This window comes from Colius striatus, chromosome 4, assembly GCF_028858725.1.
Source record: "Colius striatus isolate bColStr4 chromosome 4, bColStr4.1.hap1, whole genome shotgun sequence".
Taxonomy (NCBI): Eukaryota; Metazoa; Chordata; class Aves; order Coliiformes; family Coliidae; genus Colius; species Colius striatus.
This window is the reverse complement of record NC_084762.1, coordinates 65,880,298-65,898,871: the sequence shown is the minus strand read 5'-3', so window position 1 is coordinate 65,898,871 and position 18,574 is coordinate 65,880,298. Positions and strand designations below refer to the sequence as shown.

General features: G+C 34.6%; 1 protein-coding gene across 3 annotated transcripts in view; it reads right to left on the bottom strand.

The window, feature by feature from the left end:
- The window catches only part of ZFHX4 (zinc finger homeobox 4), a 125,135-nt gene that overhangs the window by 50,273 nt on the left and 56,288 nt on the right, over window positions 1-18,574 (bottom strand). For 2 of the 3 annotated variants that reach the window (XM_061995347.1, XM_061995349.1), the window contains exon 4: window positions 4,044-4,065. The exons of the other annotated variant lie outside the window; for it this stretch is intronic. In XM_061995347.1, the coding sequence (XP_061851331.1) occupies window positions 4,044-4,065 (22 nt within the window). The remainder of the gene's footprint in view (window positions 1-4,043; window positions 4,066-18,574) is intronic. 3 annotated transcript variants of the gene reach the window in all.

Below are 18,574 nucleotides of genomic sequence, written 5' to 3'. Positions count from 1 at the left end.
AAATGCAACAGTACAATGTTTAAACAAACAAAGATTTAAGACAGAAATGCAATTTATTTCTCTATAGTAATGAGTGACGGTTACAGTTTTCGTGTTCAAAGTGGTGAAAACTAAGACTTGCTCTACTAAATTTAAGAGAGATGCTCTACTGTTAAGCTGATTTTAACTGTATAATTGTCAGACTCTGTGTTCTAGTTAAAAGATATATCAGAATCATCCTGTTCTTAATTTATCTTCTTTTTTAAAACTTCCAACAATTTATTTTATGCATTTTTTAAGGAAAACGAATATCTAAAAAATATTAAATTTATTACCAGACATTGTAGATTAATACAAGTTGTAGTATGGCTTTGCAGAGACAAATTTTTTATATCTATCCTCTGAATCTTTGAATGCCAATAATTCAATCAATTTAGGATTGTAGACATTTTATTCCACTTCTGAGAAAATGGTATTACAGACGTATGTCCATATCACTATTATATCATTACAATCTCCATGATCATACATCTGATTACAAAAATGATAACTAGTCATGTCTTGAGCTATGCAGTGTCTGTACTGATATATTCCCTCCTTTCAATAAATGAATTAATGGGACTTCTAAAATGCTTAGAGAAATTAATCAAACAAAAATAACAATACTTTTTTTTTTTTTAAGTAGATAGCAAAATATACTACACACTAAGTTACAGCTTTTTGCAATTCCAGATTTATCAACGGGACAGGATTCTACAAATATAACCAGGAGCTAAATGGAATAGCATTTTTACTCATTTGGTTTGAATACCAAGTTCTGGGCCCAGAAAGGTGCAGACATTCACTTGGGCTGTCATTAGCACTTCAAAAGACACATCTCAAAGTAAACAAGAAATGTAATTATGTTATTGTGTTAATTCTATGTAGGCCTGAATGTTTCACTTTTCAAAGTGTGCAAGTGCAGTAACTAAGTTCTCAAGAAAAGGGATAAATTAGTTAAGTTTCTTATGATGTGCATAAACATCTGCAGAATTCTGGTTGATGTATATATAAAAACCTAAAAATGTATATATAAACCTAAAAAGATGACTTTCCCTATGCTAATTAATTTTTCACAAGTAAATTTATTAATTAGTTTTTAAAAGAACCCATAAAGAGAGACAGTCATGTCATTGCAGTCTTGTCAATTTATGAATTAGAGGGGAAATACATTGTCAAAAATAGAAGCTGAATTTTCTCTCACCAAGCATTTAGACAGACACATCTTCCCTTTCCCTGGTATCAGGGAAGGAAAGTGAGGTGCATGGCTCAGAAAAATACTGTCAAATAGAAGATGCAATCCTCACTCATGCATAACCTGAGTAAGAAGCTAAGCATCTTAAAAGCTTTGAATCATGGGTGACCCTCTAGCATAACAGAATTGTATTAAATGAATGGCTGACAATCACAATTGCAGTTCACATAGCAATAATATTCAGGACATAATAAGAGTTGCAACATTAATGTTTTCAGACTTTATAATCAGTGTCATACTTTGCTAATTTCCAGGCACTTTATTTACCTTATGACAGAGAATGCCCCAGTTAAACTTATATCTACTGCCAGAATTTCAAAATGTCATCTTGAGTTTTATAGAAACCTCATTCATTTTAGAAGTAATTAGCTAAGGCATAGTTTGTATGGCAATTAAAAAACACTTGCTTACAGAAGCTTGTAAGCATTATGTAATTTTTTTAATCTACAAGTACACATGCAAATTCTTGCCTCCAGCTTAAATACAGTGAATGTTGTAGTTGGTTGCACAGGAATTGTCTCAAGAACATTAAAGAAAGCCAAACACGATTGTATTCCAACTAAAATTGCTCTCTTTATACCGTGTATTGAAACTTGATAACTGTTGGTTATAAAATTCCTTTGATTTTCTGTAGGTAATAAAATACTTTGGCAATTACTATTGACAGTTCTGGATAATCTTGAAGGCTGCCTTGCCTGAAGAAGATGAGTGTTACAAATCACTCCACTGAAAGAGGGAAGAACAGCAGCAGGCAGCAGACAGGTTTCAATTTCACAATGCTGATTATCTCATTCGTGATTCTATGCATGCCTAAATCTGAGGATCCCTCAAGCAGCTATATGGACTTCTACTTTTAAAATGCCTATTACGCTTTCATACTTTTTGCTGCTTCCTGAAGAGTGCCATTTCGCCAAGCTTAAATAGCAGAAAATTGCACTGCTTTTCCTCTGCCCATCTCCTCAATCTCTATTAACCTGCACAAGAACAAAGGAGTATGATAGTCCAGCTATAGGTTGGGAAATAGGTTTGAAGCTGTTTTTCATTTACTGGTACCTTTCTGATTCATAAATGTGTTTGAACAATAGCATTATTTTAATACTCTATCTAATGACTGAAATCATAGCCTTTAATTACAATCTCTATTTATACCAATAAATATGCTGTGTATTCAGAAATACATGCAGCTATTGTTTACACAGACATCAAATTATACCGAGTGCTGTCAGCATGTGTCAAGGCTTAAATAGAACGGAATAAAAGAGGAAATAGCAAAAAATGTTGCAGGTTTTTGTTAGTGGATTTTTTGGGGTTTTTTTGTTTGTTTGGTTTTTTTTTTCTCATCTAGGCTACAAGAGAACAAGCAGAAGCAGCTACAAGCAGAAAGGAAAATTGTTGAAGCACCTGGTTCTAATGCTTGCAGTAGGCCTTTATTAGATGTCATAAACCGAATGATGCATTACTCTGTGGACGACTTATAGCTCACAAATGTTGAGGTAAAATGGAGGACAAAGAATTCTTTTAAAACAAAAAGGTTAAATGTTCCTTTTCAATCAAACAATATTTATTAAATGGAGAAATCATAACAGGCTCAGAGAGACTGGAGACTATTTCTGTTATTGTTTAATGTATTTCTGTATTGCCTTAAAAAATAAAAAGTATGTTACTGTAATAATTCAAATTTTACATTAGAATTATTTAGTCTATCCTACAATTCACCTGTCTTATTAAATAAAGGAAAAACATTTTAAAATCCTGCTGCTGATATAGGTTTGGCAGCCCAATCTCAAATTTAAATGATTGCATTAAGATCCACGTAGGCCATCAGCCACCACCAACAAAAAGGTAATTTTGTCCATCAGAAAATGTTTTAAAATAAGATCTGCTTTGCATTTAAAAAGATAAAAGAATGTTTTCTAAAATGACAATTGCTGGTTGGCCATCGATTCTGAGCTTTAATCTCATGGCCTACTCAAATTTCCCATTATGTCTGACAGAGGCTTAGGGGGATAGAAAGGCCAAACTCTGGGCCTTCAACAAAAGTGGAGGGGGGTTACAGCATTAAGAAACACAGCTGTTGCTCACAAACTGCAAATGTTAAAATAACTCACTACTAGGTTTGGGTTTGGGGTATTTTTCTTTCCTTCCTGCTAATAAAAACTTAAAGTGTTTTGCATGCTTTTTATAAACAGTGCACTTAAGTTTTATAATCTAGTACATCTTATTAAGCGTGAAGTCTGCTGATCCCTAAATTATTCATAACATGGTCCAGACTGATTAAGATTGGCTTGTTAAGGAGCACAAGAAGCAATTAAACTGACAAGGCAGTGCGGCCTTGATGTATACATTTATTATCACAAGAATACCCAAAGTGAATGCCCTTATTAAGCAATGAATTTCACCTCACTGGCCTTCTACCATTGCTGCCACAGGCAGAGAGAGCTAGGAACAACATGTCAAAAGCTAACTCTGAGGAAATGCCTATCTTCAAGTGAAACCGATTTTGTAATGAACCTTTCAGTTCACTCCTGAGGTAATAAATCCTGACTGGTGCATTAATTACTTGATAACATCCCATCAAAATGCAAATGCAGCACTTGACCCATAGGAATGGCTCACTAGCTGTTAACTCTTCAGGGTATACATAAATTGTCTGTTTTCTTTTATCAAACAGGGCATTTATTTCCATCTTGCTAGGGTGAATGTCACTCCTGCCACCCTCGGCCCCACAGTGGCCTGACACCATCATTTGCAGAGGACTGTCACTATGTGCCGACATCCTAATTGTGCTACTTCTTTGCTTTGTACCTTTGAGGCAGAATTTCCAGCTTCTCCACACACACACCACCCCACCCAACCCCCCGCCCCCCACTTTTCTGGAGGAATCTTGCATGTCAAGGACAAAGCTGTAATAGCATTACAAAGAATGACCCCCACCTCTAAAGTATACTAATCTTTCTTTTCAATGGCAATATATTAAACAAGGAATTTAGTTCCTTGAAGTGATTAAATGAATGCTGAACATATCTACGTGAATCGCTACTCAACACAGGCGAGCAAGCATGCTTTTAGCAAAAACACCACCAAATATATGTTTACATGTTTTAAAGATGTTTCCTCAATCCCTTCAATGAGTGTTCAATTTTGACAGTCCTCAAGCAAATAAGATATCAAAAAGTATAGCAAAGTGTGCTTCATAACACAAATTTAGCAATGGTGAAATATGATGCATCACATTCTTCTTGCTTGGTGAGACAAAAAGGTTGTTTTAATTGCAAAAACTATTTCCACAATAAACGTTAATGAAGAACTATGTTTTATATTTCCCCACTCAAAATGCTAATCTATATCAGTGGGTCTGACTCTCCCACCTGGGTCAACTTGCTTTACAGTTTTTCTATTTGTCTTGAAGGCTTGGTGAAAATCCTTAATTCAGGTTACTAGGCAACCCTGCAGGTGAGAAAATATAATGTTTGGCCTACTCCATTTTCAAATACACACAGTGGCCTAATGCCTTCCAAATAGACTGTGCAAAGCATGCACTGATAATTCCCTGCTACATTTTCTAAAGGTGAGGTCAGAAGAAAATTAATTGATGCTGAAAATAATGACAGGAGGAGAAGAACCACTGAGACTTGGTGTGACTGGCATGTGATGATGTTAGCAAGAATCCCAGCATGTGACTGGACAGTGTGATGAAAAATATACTTTATGTGAAGGAAAAACAAGTTACAAAACTTAATTAGTTTTTGACACTTCTTCATAAGTTATTATCTTTTCATTTGGAACATTGCCTTGGGACATCAACACACAAGAAGAAATGAAACATTCTTACTGTAAATCTGAAAATAAAAAAAAAAAAAGCTTTATATTGCTCTTCTCCTTTTACATGTCTTTTTGAATAAACAAAATATCCGCTGCAGCCTAAGGTGTACAAGACCCTGAAGATGTTTCTGCTGAGAGCACAGAATAGACTTGTTCGATGTAATAATCCTGTTACAACTGATTATGCAGTTTCACTTTTAAAAATAAAGGGGAGGAGGATTGGAATCCAAAATGGTCACACACAAAAAAAATGCTATAGATGAAAAGCAGTTAAATTATAACACCTAAAGCAATAATGCTTCCTGTACAGCAAATGTATTTTTAATTTTTTCCACTAAGGCTTATACCTAGAAGTAATTCACACTGATTACTAAATAACCCTTGTGAGTTGCTTTGTCTTTTGAATTTTAAAAAATACACTTGCCTTGAGCAATGAATTTCATAAACCACCAGCTCTCATGCTTGATGAATCATTCTTATTTTATGCAGTGCTGTGTGATAGAGAACTGAGATAAAATATTCTATCCACAAGCTATTCAGTACAATTTATCATCAGCGGCTCACTAGTCCAGTGATAATACCTGGCTTGCAGATTGTAATGATCAGATTCTGTTTTTATTTCAAACAGGAGCGATCGGAATACCAGAGTTTTTAATTTACATACATTAGTGAGGTTCAAATGTGGCAATAGCTACAAGCAAATTCACTTGCAAACTGAATGCTCGCCTTGCATAATGGGTTCCCTTTAGCTATTACTCACCAGTGAAGTATCCAGATAAAAACGAAAACAAAGAGGAAATAAGGGAAATCATGATACAAACACCATATTGTGGACTAGGATAATTACTGAACCACAGTGAAGGTCACGTTTATATCTGTTTTAGTAATGATTTTGTATATTTTCCCCTTGTATTGAAAGCATAAATGCCATCTCTTTTCTATGTTGTTCTGATAATGTATTATTTGAATTCTGTAGTTTTAAAAAGTCCTCTTTGAAACTATCATTTATAAAATTAATAGAAGTTTTTTCTTGTTGTAAATTGGAATAAATTAAAAATTGGAACAGCTGATAAATATATAAGCAACTTCAAAATCTCTGTAAATTACACCAGCTTGAGCATTTAGTAAAAAACAATGGGCTTATAATAAAATACCTTTTATAGCTATATCACTTTCATACTGACCACGGTATTGAGCTTCAATTCCCAGCAGCATCATTACTAGACATTTTCTGCCACCTTTCTAAATCTGAAAAGCTTCCTATATTTAGTGAAGATTAGGTAATGCTACAAGCAATCAATAACAGCTAACAATTCCATACCTTGTTCGGAAGAACAAGTTGATTAAAAGTAAGTAAAAAGGATGGTTGAATATGCTTTAAAACTATCCAATTCTCCTAACTGCACCATCATGCCAAAAAAAAGAAAAAACAATTCACAGGCCAAAGAGGTAGGTCTGAGCAACAGTGAGGTTATGACTCAACCAACAAAAGCCAGACTATAAGGAAGGTACAGAGGTACAAGTAAAAAAAAAAAAAATCATGATATCATTTCAACTTTGATTTCTTTTTTTTTTTTCTTAGTTTGTGTCAAAGACTTAATGGACAAGTAGTCTTCCTTTCTGGATTTTTTCCCTCAAACAACAGTTTAAAAAAATTGTTGAACATTAAAAAATGTCTATAAGTTAGCAACAACATTAAAATAAATATTGTGAAAGCAGCTATCACAAGTCCAGTCACACAAATACAGATAAGACTTCATGTATTAATGACCATGTATATTCTTCAGTGTATGTGCAGACTTTAGTGTGTATGCATAATAATGGCCACATAAACCCAAATATATTTACACAAATGTTATCTCAATTATTTAGGTCCTTTTCCCATAGTGCACAGTAGCAACCTTCCAATCCCTTGAATCTGAATCCTGAATTTTGGCAGGTCAACCAGTTTAGAAGAATTTCCAGCTTTCCACATAGGTTATAAATGAAAGGAAGTGTCCAGTGAGAGATAGTCTCCTACAAATTAGTTCACCACATTCTCTATTTTCTAACTTTATACTCACAATCCAGGCAGTTTCACATCCCTTTGCCACAGCAACTCATTTGCCTCCCCTCCAGTGAAGAGAGTCAGTGAAGTGGCCAATAATCTGAAAGTGTGTTTAATCTTGATTAAATAAATGACAGATGGGAAGGACCCTCTCTTTACCATTCACCCATGACTGCTGAATGTGACTGCCTGCAATGCCTCTACAACTGGGTTTGCTATAGGTGGGAAGGACCCCTGCATCCAGGATGCCTTTATGTTTCATTGAAGTTCCTCTCCATCTGTCCTTCCTGAGTGCTTCAGTGGATATAATGATGGATACCAACTCCTAGTTTAATGCATCTTCCATAATAAACCCACCAATCCCTAAGAAGCAGAAGTCACAAGGCAGTAGCCCTTTAAAATTTTAATCTAACTTATGAATAGAACCACAGATAAGATATTATTCTTCAGCAAATGGAGGGCAAAAAGCATCAGCTAAATTGCTGAAACAGCTGCCAGCAGATGTTGTTCTTGATTTTGGAGAATAAACTTCTGCACCCACACAGACATATAAAAAATCAGAAGTCCCTTCCTTCATACAGGCCTCATTCTGTGTTGTGTCTTTCTAGTGAAACTAGTATTTCTGAATCTGAAATTATTTATGCTCAGAAAGAAAAGGTTCACCTCTGTGCTTCTCAGAAAAAAAAAAATCAATGTATGCGGATAATCAAAAAGAGAAAAAGGAAATTGCAATATATGATATGTAGTCAAAGGACTACTCGGAAACACTTTATTGGCTGTTATTTCAGCTCATAGACTAATGAAATAATGCTTGATCACTCTGTCATGGACTGAAGGGTCTGGCCCCAGTGGTCTTATCCCATATTATAGCTCTACATAGAAATTCATCTAATTGCTTGTAAATTGTGCTCAGTTTAAAGCACAATTGTGCTTGTTGTAGAATTTAAATGTATACTATTGCTTTAGATGCTGTTTGAGCACAAGAAATACTATGCCACATTTTGCAGCTTTGATAATACTGTAATTACCTTTGTGTGATCACTTCAGAAGGCATTTCCACAGAGATGTAGTAACTTTACGGTATTTCTGAGACTCCAATCTGGCTCAAAATCACTAGGGTAAAAATAATTCTAAATAGAATTGAAATTACAATGACCAAGGTGTGTGGAAAAACATATCTGAGTTAGAACAAAATTTCCTTTTCTTTTCCTCCCCCCTTCTTTTTTTCGTTTGTTTGTTTGTTTATTTTGAGGGAGGTGTAAGACAGGCAGGAAGAATTGCTTCTTTGACTATAGAGGCAGGAAAAAAACCAAGCCTCAAGCTAGTAGACAAATCTATTACAGTTAAAAAGCTTTCAAAAATACTAAGTATACATTATATCTATACCTTGACAAACTGATCATCAGCAAACTCTTAGCTTGCTGCAAGTTTTAGATTGTCTTGCCAATTCTCTGAAATGTATTTCCTGTTAAAGTAATTTCTGCTGCAGTAGCATAAAGTGTGCTTCTGTACTGCAGCATGTTACATTGGCTGATAATAAAGGAACATAGTGTGAGACTGTGCAACTTTTATAGCAATTTCAATTGCTTTATTTAATTTACAATTTTTTTTTTTTTTTAAAGAGAGAGATTTCTAGATTAAGAAGCTATTATATTCTGGCCTGAAGTTTTCCCAGTGGAACATTACCAAACAAATATGAAAATTAAGGAGATGCTGTGGAACTGTATAATGCTGACATCTGATGCAGTAAGTTCAATTTCTAGTGAAACAGACCAAAAATGTTGTACCAAAAACATTGTAAAATGTTTCTCGTATAAGAATGAATTTCTTCCAGGTGATTGGGGGATGGGATGAAGAAGAGTTAGATGAAGGAAGGGGGAGAGAAAAAAATAACTAACTTGACTGTGGACTTGAGTTTTCTCTTCATGAAATAAGGAATAAAATCCCACTAAACTCAATAGCACCACAGCAGATCGTATAAGAGTGATATTTTAAATAATCATTTACTTCTAGCCAGGACAAACACCACTCTAAACTTTGCTATTATTCTGAATATCTGATTCCTTCTCTGTCTGTCATTTTCTCCACAAGTCAACAAAGGAAAACCCTAAAATAACCCTTGCAAGACTAAAGGATACAATAGTTAACTTCCCCGATTATCCTACATTTAGAGGAGGAAAGAATCTGACAAATAATCCCCACTGCCATTGTGTGGCCATTATAGTGTCCTGCAAGCCTGGACAAGTTATTAGGTCAGACGCTAACTTCCTAAGTAGAAAAATGATGTGGTCGCCTTTGTCCTCTCTGCAGTAATGGCTGGAGTCAGTACTAATTAAGGCCCTGCGGCAATGTGTTACGAGAGAGGTCAGAGACTTCTTTCTGACACCTAAACAGTGCTCAGCTCAAAGGAACTGCCCCTAATCTGAAATGATGTGATGTAGAGCTGGCCTTTCAGCTTCACTGTATATTTAAAGGAAAATGACAGTTAATGACAGGGGTGTCAAAAATGAGCAGATGGAGAGGCTAAGGAAAACATAGCTGTATGATAAAATTTACTTACAGTTCATCACTAGGCCTAGAATTAGAGGTTACTGCACAAATGTAGAAAGTTTGGATACTTTTTCATCATTTTTTTGAAGTAGGAAAAAAAAATTGACTTATGCACATAACTTGAAGAGAGGCTGATGACAAAGTAAGCTTGTTTTTCCATCCTCATGCAAAAATCAGTACCTACATACCAACACAGAATCTACACTGCCTTAAGTTTTCTGTTATCAAAATAAAGTACGAAAATAATCAGAATAACACTTATTCAGTGGATTACTACTTTCCATTTTATCTTATTGGGAGTAACTGTTGCAATAATTAATCTTCTAGTCATTTTCTTTCTCCCCTTCAGGCATGGAACTTGGGAAACAAAAGCAATATTCAAAACAAAATCCAAGATTTATTGTCAGTTAGTCATAATAGACACCTGCACAGATTACTAATTACTACAAAACCATAAGGTCTGCTGGCACAAATCCTTTCCCATTCTCTCTTTTTATCCACCCCTAGTGACACACCTGCAAGCTTTTAATTGATGTTGTATTTATCTCAGGAGTCCTTGTTAGCATTGCATTATAGTGTCACTGCTCCTGATGCTATAGTTAAGGTTAGGTTAGCATTTGCATTGTTGAGGTTTCTTTCTCGTCTTACTTTCCTGTCTTCCCTTCCAACCTCCTTCTCCTAGGCTTTTTAAGAAAATTTGCTCCAGGGTAAAAGTTGAGTAGTGATGCCTCAATCCAGGCTCATATGATTTTGTAAATCAAACTGGAAAGAGAACTAGTTTGAAATATTTTAAAGTTATATATATATATATATCTATATATATATATATATATAGATATATATAAAAAACAAACAAAAACAAGCCCTGATTTTTTTTTTTTTTTCTGACTCACATAGTTGAACCATTTCTTTGATGTATATTACAATAATAACAACTTAGCAAGTAATTTGCCCAACATAGGGAGTTATAACATCTGGTATTTCCCTCTAAAGTCAAAATGGATAAGATTCATAATCACTAAGAAGTTTTCAAACAAGTACTCTAATGTCTTCCTATAAAATATACTAGTAAACATTTAGAATATGAATGTAAAGAAATTAATATAACACAGAGAATAGATGACGTTATTTCTGTCCCCAAATGATGTATATTATTTAATATTTTTGCTTTACAATTGTAAGCAGCTTCTATCCATAAGTTCCAGGCGACTTCTTTGAATTAGTCGTATATAATTACTCAATATTATTACCTTTTCTAAACTAATTTTAATAATTAGTATATTCAGTGATATTGTAGAGATTCCATTACAGATACAGAAGCTGACATCTATTCATATATCTCTATCTCTGTATGTAAAAAGCCAGAAGAACAGTCATTTCATCCATGTCTTTTGCCTAAGAAATGTGAAAGAATAAGAACATAAGGAAAAATAAAGGCAATTCAGTTTGTTTCAGTCATGTGGCATCTGACAGAGATAGAATTTAAGACACTTTTTTTTTTTGTATGGGCTCTCACTGCACAGCCAAGTCCTCACTTCAGAAAGATATGTAAAGATTACGGCACGTTAATTCAGGATTCTGTTTTAAATTTCTTGTTGAAGTGTGTCTAACACAGCCTATCTAGAAGAAATATTTCTGTTCCCATCAGGTCCTCTCTCTTCAAGGCCTGTTAGAATCTGACTTAACACTCAACAAGTTTCTATAAAGACAAAATAAAAATCCACAAAAAAATTCCAAATAACAAATCAACCAAGAAACCAACCAACCAACCCCATCAATAGATTTTAATTAAAAGATCAGTTGTCACCAGTGGGTACATTACGTAGGTTTAGGGTAGTTCAGATTAGCCTTGTGTTTTACCACGTTTTGAAGAGATTCATTAAAATCAAATCCTCTTCTTTTGCCAGAACAATTTACTTTACAGGAAGAGCCAGTAGGAAGGACACAGGTCCTTTGTTGTGGTGTCCCACCTGGGCTAGATAGCTACCAATTGACCTTGGGTTTAATATGCATCACACTGCCCACAAGCAATTATTGCACTGATTCATTGACAGATTATTCAAAGAGCTTGATGTAACAGTTGCTTCTTGTAGACCTCACTGAAAAATATTAGCTGAAATCTGTCAGGTGTTTGCATGATTACAAACTGAGCTCTACTCCTTCATTCTTTTTCTAACAGTGTAGATGATTCCTCCTTCCCTATGAGCAGGAGTAACTCCAACAGAGAAGAGTATGGCCATAAGGATGCGAGACCTTGTCTGCAAGGCATCTTTGGATGGGATACTGCCCCACTGGAATTTCCTGGGATTGTTGTAGACTTCAGAAGAATTTCTTGCATTTTACACCTCACTATACTTTTACCTTTGCACACAGCTCCTACTCTGATGCTGTAATGTGTTTTGCATATTTTGTGTGTTAGAAACTGGTATTGTTCCACAGGTTTGACTCAAGTTAGGCCCCACAGCTCTTTTTGCAATCTGAGCCTGGACATATCCTACAAACAGCTGTTCTACTTCAAAACATATTGCTTAGAAACAAAGTATTAAATAAATGTATTTTTTTAAAAACAGCACTCATCACAAATCTAGCTTAACTACATTTCTGACATTTCAAAATTACCTAGCCTTGTCTATTTTCTTCTGACATCCTCATTCTCAGCAGGTTTTGGAGCCCAAGTCACACTTTCCCTTTTCCTGCTCTCCCTCCTGAGACATTCTCCATTATTGAACTCTGTAGGTATTCTTTGTTCTCATGCGCTCTCATCTTGAGCCTGGTCTGCTAAAAACTAGATGTCTGGAAAACTTGCTAGAAGCTGGGATGCTATGCCAGGGAAGCATGACTATATGCTTGACCTCTTCCTCTGTTCATTCCCTTAGCATCTGCTACTGGCAGTTGTCAGGTTCCTATTACAAAACTATCTACTAGTGCCAGCACTGTCCCATAACCAGAAGTATTAACTGGTAAAGAAAAATCTGAGACCATTTTTTTTTCCTTTCTGCTTGTGTTTAGTCATATCTGTTGACTGAAAATCAACATACCCAAACATTAAACCTCATCCCAGTAACCAGATGAACACACAGTTTCCATGAATAATAATGAGCTTGAGGGCACCTCAGAATCCACTGAATGGCTAAATTCCATATTTAATTATAGAGTATGAACTGGAATCTAAATTTGCATGAGCTGGAATATAAATCTGGGATAAATAATTGCCCTCAATCTATGGAGAATGTATCCATGTACTCTGAACTAGGTCAGTCATCTCTGTACTGTGTTCCATTGCTGACACAGACGTGACCCAAAACACATGGTATTCTTCACAGAGAAAAGCACTTCATATGATTCTTCTAAAACTGGATTTCAGTTCTCTTGCAAATAGTGAGGCAAAATTTGGGAGACTGCTGAAAGTTGAGAGCTTCTAGAAGACCTACTAATACACTTCTGGAAATGAGATGCATTTAGAAATACATTATTCTCCTATGGGTTAAATTCACTGCTTCACCAATTGCCAAAGCAAAGCCTATACACCAGTTAAAATCCATTTAAACTGTATTTTGAGGGCTTAAGTGAGGCCTAAATGATGCCGAGGTTTTGTGCTAGCCCTCTGCAGAGAATGAATGTTACCCTTATGTGAACTGATCAGTTTTGATGTTCTCTCTTCCACTTAAAACCAGTGAATTATTAATTTTTATGTGTACAGTAGCTTGAAGCATATTTTATATGCGAATTCATAATAACATCATAGCAACATCTAAAATACAGACTGAAATAAATTAAGGGCTACTGTGTAAGGAATCTTAGCCATTATGACCTACCAAGTCAAAAATACATTAAAATAAAAAAAAAATAGGCCCCTTAAATACATATTTACATAATAGACTGTAATGTCTCAGAAAAAAAATCTCATACATCATGTAAATAATGCATGTTTTTAGATTTCTCTAAATACATATACACATGTATTTACATATTAACATGACAGGTTGCAAAGATACTAAATGAACTGGTTTGTATGGTCTTAGGCCATGAGTGTTTTTAAACAGATGAAGAAAAAAAATGAATCATAGATACACACATTATACTCAGGCACAGCTTTCCTGAATTTCCTGATTTCCTACTCCTCCTGAAAAACTTAGCACTTATAGTCAAGTTTGAATCAATATTCCTAGGCTTTCCAAAAATTTACTGTAGATATTGTTAATTCAAATTCTTCATAGTACCTACATGCTGACATACTACCAGCAACGCCAGTAATCTACAAGACAAAGTAGCATTTTCAGGTAAGAAATTCAGATTTAATCCCTGACATAAATTTTAACTGGTAATAGATTTCATGCTTTGATTTATAAAAGGTGATGATTAATTTGAGTGGATATTCTGAAAATGTTGATCTTGCAAAAGACGTAAGTCTGTGATAACACTTCTACTGCCTGTCACGCCAATTCAACATCATTTGTGTCTCATCAAAGTTTATAATTCTAATTATAGCCTAGAAACACTAAAAAGTACATAGAGTTTACTTGAATGGTGACACAGAAGTCACTGTAACCTCTAGTGAGTAGAAATTATTTGCATATTAAAGCATCCAACACTATCCTATTGGCAGCTTCAAAAATATTCAGATTCTATGCCATGTAGCAGGTAGCTAGATAGATCAGCAGACACACAGACAGAAAGAAGAATCTACTGTGTCTCAGTCTACTTATTTGCACAAGATTCTCTCAAAGACACAAACAAAAACTTCCTATGGACTGGGAATAACTACTGGTTCATTGCTGTAGCTATAGTCTATCGGTAACTTTGTAGCGTTCTGTGAAGACACAACATTCTCTCCTCATGCTGTTAGTCCATTCAAAGTCTTTATATTTGAAATAAAAAATAATAGCAACAGTCAAGTATGGTAATGTCCATAATCATTGTAAATTATAACTGAGTGGTCACAAACCTATCCCATGACAACATAAAGCAATATTTTAGCCTTATATTACTATTCTCAGAGAAGAAGAATACTCATAGGAAACTCAAGTAGTAAGGAGATTATAAGATATATTCTAAAAATAGAATGGTTAAGGGTTGATTTTTTTTCCCCCTTTTTTTTTTTTCTGAACAGAATATTTCCTTAGAAAGTGCTGTGTACAGAATTTTGCACTGAGTTTCCACTATTTAAATGACACTAGTCTCAATTTAGAGTTAGTGAAGATGTGAACAGTGGTTTTAATTCTGAATGGAACACTGGAAGGTACTAGGCAAGGAATAGCTTCAGTCTACAAATAATATCATCCAACTACAGGGTAAAAAATGTACACTCCCTCCTTAAATATATAGTAAAAATAATGCTGAAATTGCGGGTGGTTGCCTATCTTTATGATCTTGACAGTGTGCCTCATTTTCATTTTCTCTCACACAAAGATAGATTGAATGCATAAAGACAGATTCTTACATTTTGAAAAGAAGAACAAAAGGAAGATATATTTTAAATTAATATGAAAAGTCAAAATTTGTTGAATCAAGCTGTGTTAAGAAATATATAATTTTGGACTTGCTTTTTAGGAAACTGCAATCTCGTCAAAATGTCTTTTATGAAATGTCTTTTAGAAAGCAATATTCATGTTTTTGGTTTTTCCAACATGCACAAAGATGAGACATGCTATGGACATTAATTTTTGCTTGCTTATCTTACATTATGTCAACTTCTATTCAAAATCCTGTATTGCTATAATTGTTCACAATTTGAAAAATAAATGGAGAAAGGGAAAAGTAAAATGAATATGAATGATATATTTAATTAAAGAGCTCGTTTGATTACTCACTTTTTTTCTTGGTGACAAAACTTCTAACTTCTGTATATTAAAACATAATTTTCCAAGAAAGTGAATCAAAATGGTGATGTCAGCACAAAGAATGCATACAAATACATGAAAATATTTGGCTGGGTGTGTAAGGACTCAGAACCAAAATTCCAAACTGTCTGTGTGTTACAAAACTTACTTACATTTATCTTTTTTTTTTTTTTTAAGGAGGGTGGTGGTGGTTGTTTTCTTCAAATTATTAGAGATTATTTAGTTCCTGGAAGGTTTTTTTGGTATGGTTTTTTTTTTTTTTGGGGGGGGGGGGGCGTTAAAAGCTCATAGATTTTAATTCTAGAAGTAAAACTACTGTATTCCTTCTGTACATTCTAACTGTCCTCCAAATAATTACAGACTGGAGACTTTGCTGTCATTCATGTGTATCTGTTCCATTGTGTGAGGAGAAAAAGAAAATGGTTGCCCATACATTAGCACATCACCCATGGCTAGTGCAATGACAAGATAGATTAGGATGTATATTAAATCTCACACATGACTGCCTTTCTGTATCAAGGTAAAAAATACTTGCTCTTACATACATTAGGGACTAGTATTGGACTGACATCTACATTAATATTGACAGCATATCAACATTTTTTACATTAACCGAGTCAATAACTAGTGTAAACCTGGTAAAACTTTGATAACAAAAATGAGGAACATATCTAGCAAGCAGCATTAGATTCTTTTACCTAAGAAAAGAAAATTAACCCCCAAATACTGCATTGCTTTCCTGAATTATCAATCCTACAGTAATACATCAACCAGTGTATACAGCTGTGAGTTGGTAATCCAATCTCATTTGTCAAACAAGAATTCTAGTAGATAAGGGATGCTACTAGGAAAAGAAAATGCTGCACAGAGAGTAACTTAGATATTATATATATACGAGGCTGATTATAAAAAGCTGGATTAGCATCATTATATTACTTCACCTCCTAAACATTACTTTCACAGACATGATGAAATTATCAGGTAATAATCCCACTTCCATTATAGCTGCTCATGAAAAACACACACAAAACCTGCATAAACTGAAGACTATTTTCCTATTTTGCAGGGGAGTTAAAGCATATTTTTATTTTTTCATGTTAAAAAATATCATTAAATCAAAATGGCTATGTAGGTTAGTTTAGGAAAGAGACTTCATTATTCACCTTTGCTGTAAAATCTCCAGTAAATAAGCAGTCGCTTCTCATTCCAAGACAATGTCTTGTTTTCATTAATAATTAAAGGTTGTTTTCCTATGATATTTGGCTATTTTATACCCTGGACTTTGAAATATATTTTCTTCTAAATGAAGCTCAAAAAATACCATTAATGCTATTAAGATGCCCACATGCTTTATGAACATACACATGAATTCTGGGAGATAAAAATATTAATTCTCCCAAAATTGCTGTGCTCATGGTGTTAGTGGAAGCAGAGAAATTCTAGGAAACCAATTCACAAAAACTTTTGGAAATAGTGTCCATTAGAATCAGTTATTGGCCTAAAGCTGATATCTAAATGGTTATCATTTCAATCTTAGCAATTAGGTTGCTACAATTGGAAGCATCCCAGAGCACTATTGCTTGTCAGAAACAAAAGCATGAGGCAGCGATGCAAAGATTTTAGATTTTAAACACAGCAAGGAGCAACATTTAAAGTGTCATTCATCTCAGAACTCAGAGAAGCTTTTGTTTAACCATCTTTCTCACTTAAAGCTACCTTTTCCCTCTGTTTTAGTGTACTGTGGAAGATGATGAGGGTTAAAGCGATATTCTCGGCAATATTTATCTCCTAACAATCCCATCTTTCATTTATGCAAGTCCTTGAGGACAGTGATGAAACAGGCCATGAAAAACCTAGGCTTATGGACCTGAGCTGTTCCATCAGGCAACACTATGGATAAACAATGGGCAGGAAGAAGAGGCCTCTCTCTACTGTTCTGCTAATGCTCTTCTAGGCTCTTCTAGCTAAACATACAAAAGAAAAAGATGCAGAGAAATGCCTGGCACAGAATTGGGACTAGCACTCTAGTGCTTGAGATGTTGACAGCATTCAAGCTGATTAATTAATATCAGTAAAGCCCACTGAAAAAGGTTAAAAGAGCACTTTAACATGTAGTGATATTATAATGATCATTAGGATGGCATATTTCTGTCTTTGCTAATGTCTCTTTTTTTATCAGCTCAATAAACTGATGTAGGAGTGCAATCTCTCAATTACATTTTCATAAACAGATGGCAGAATTTAACAAATTAATATTTAGAATTATTGTATAGCCAAGAGGCTTGCACTTTTATATTTATTTTTGCTCTGAAGCTTTTGATGCCATATCCCAATAATGCCAATCTCCTTAGTTCAGAGTAGTTTCATATTCCTAGGCTGCTGCATAATGATCTCTGATCTGATTGTTTCAAGTTGAAGAGACATGGTTGAGTGTAGGTAGTAAGCTTAATCTATTAAATAATAGGGATATTAATCTGTTTGTCAAATTTCATAGCCATTTAATAAAACCTTAACCGCCCTGACTATTATCCTTTTGAGCTAAAACACGCTGTTGCAGGGCAGAAGTGATACTTAAGTACCATTGCAGAAAGCATCTTTTGTTCTTAAATTTTATTCCTAACAAGGGCTAAATGATGCCCCATTTATAACGTTTTCAATTTTCAGAGTCCACATGTGGTCACATCCTAGAACTGCCAGACACCGTGTACGTTTCAGAAAACTAAACCTCATAAATCTCCAGAAATTCCTCACATCTATTATGTTTACCTTCTGCTGCTGATGAGCCTGTTGGGCTCTGTACAGAGGAAATTACAAGCGCTCCAGAAGATTTGGCAAGAAGATGCTAGAAGAAACAATGGGCAAAAAAAAAAAAATCTTAACTGAAACATCACATCCAGCTTTGGCTACCATTTACATATTTGAGATTACAGCTAGTAAAATGGAAATTCCATTGAAATGGGATAAATTGTTTTCAAAATCCCTGTCTGATTAGTGTTAGTTATGTCTGAAGTTAAATGTGTTAAGCTACACTCAGTGTAACTT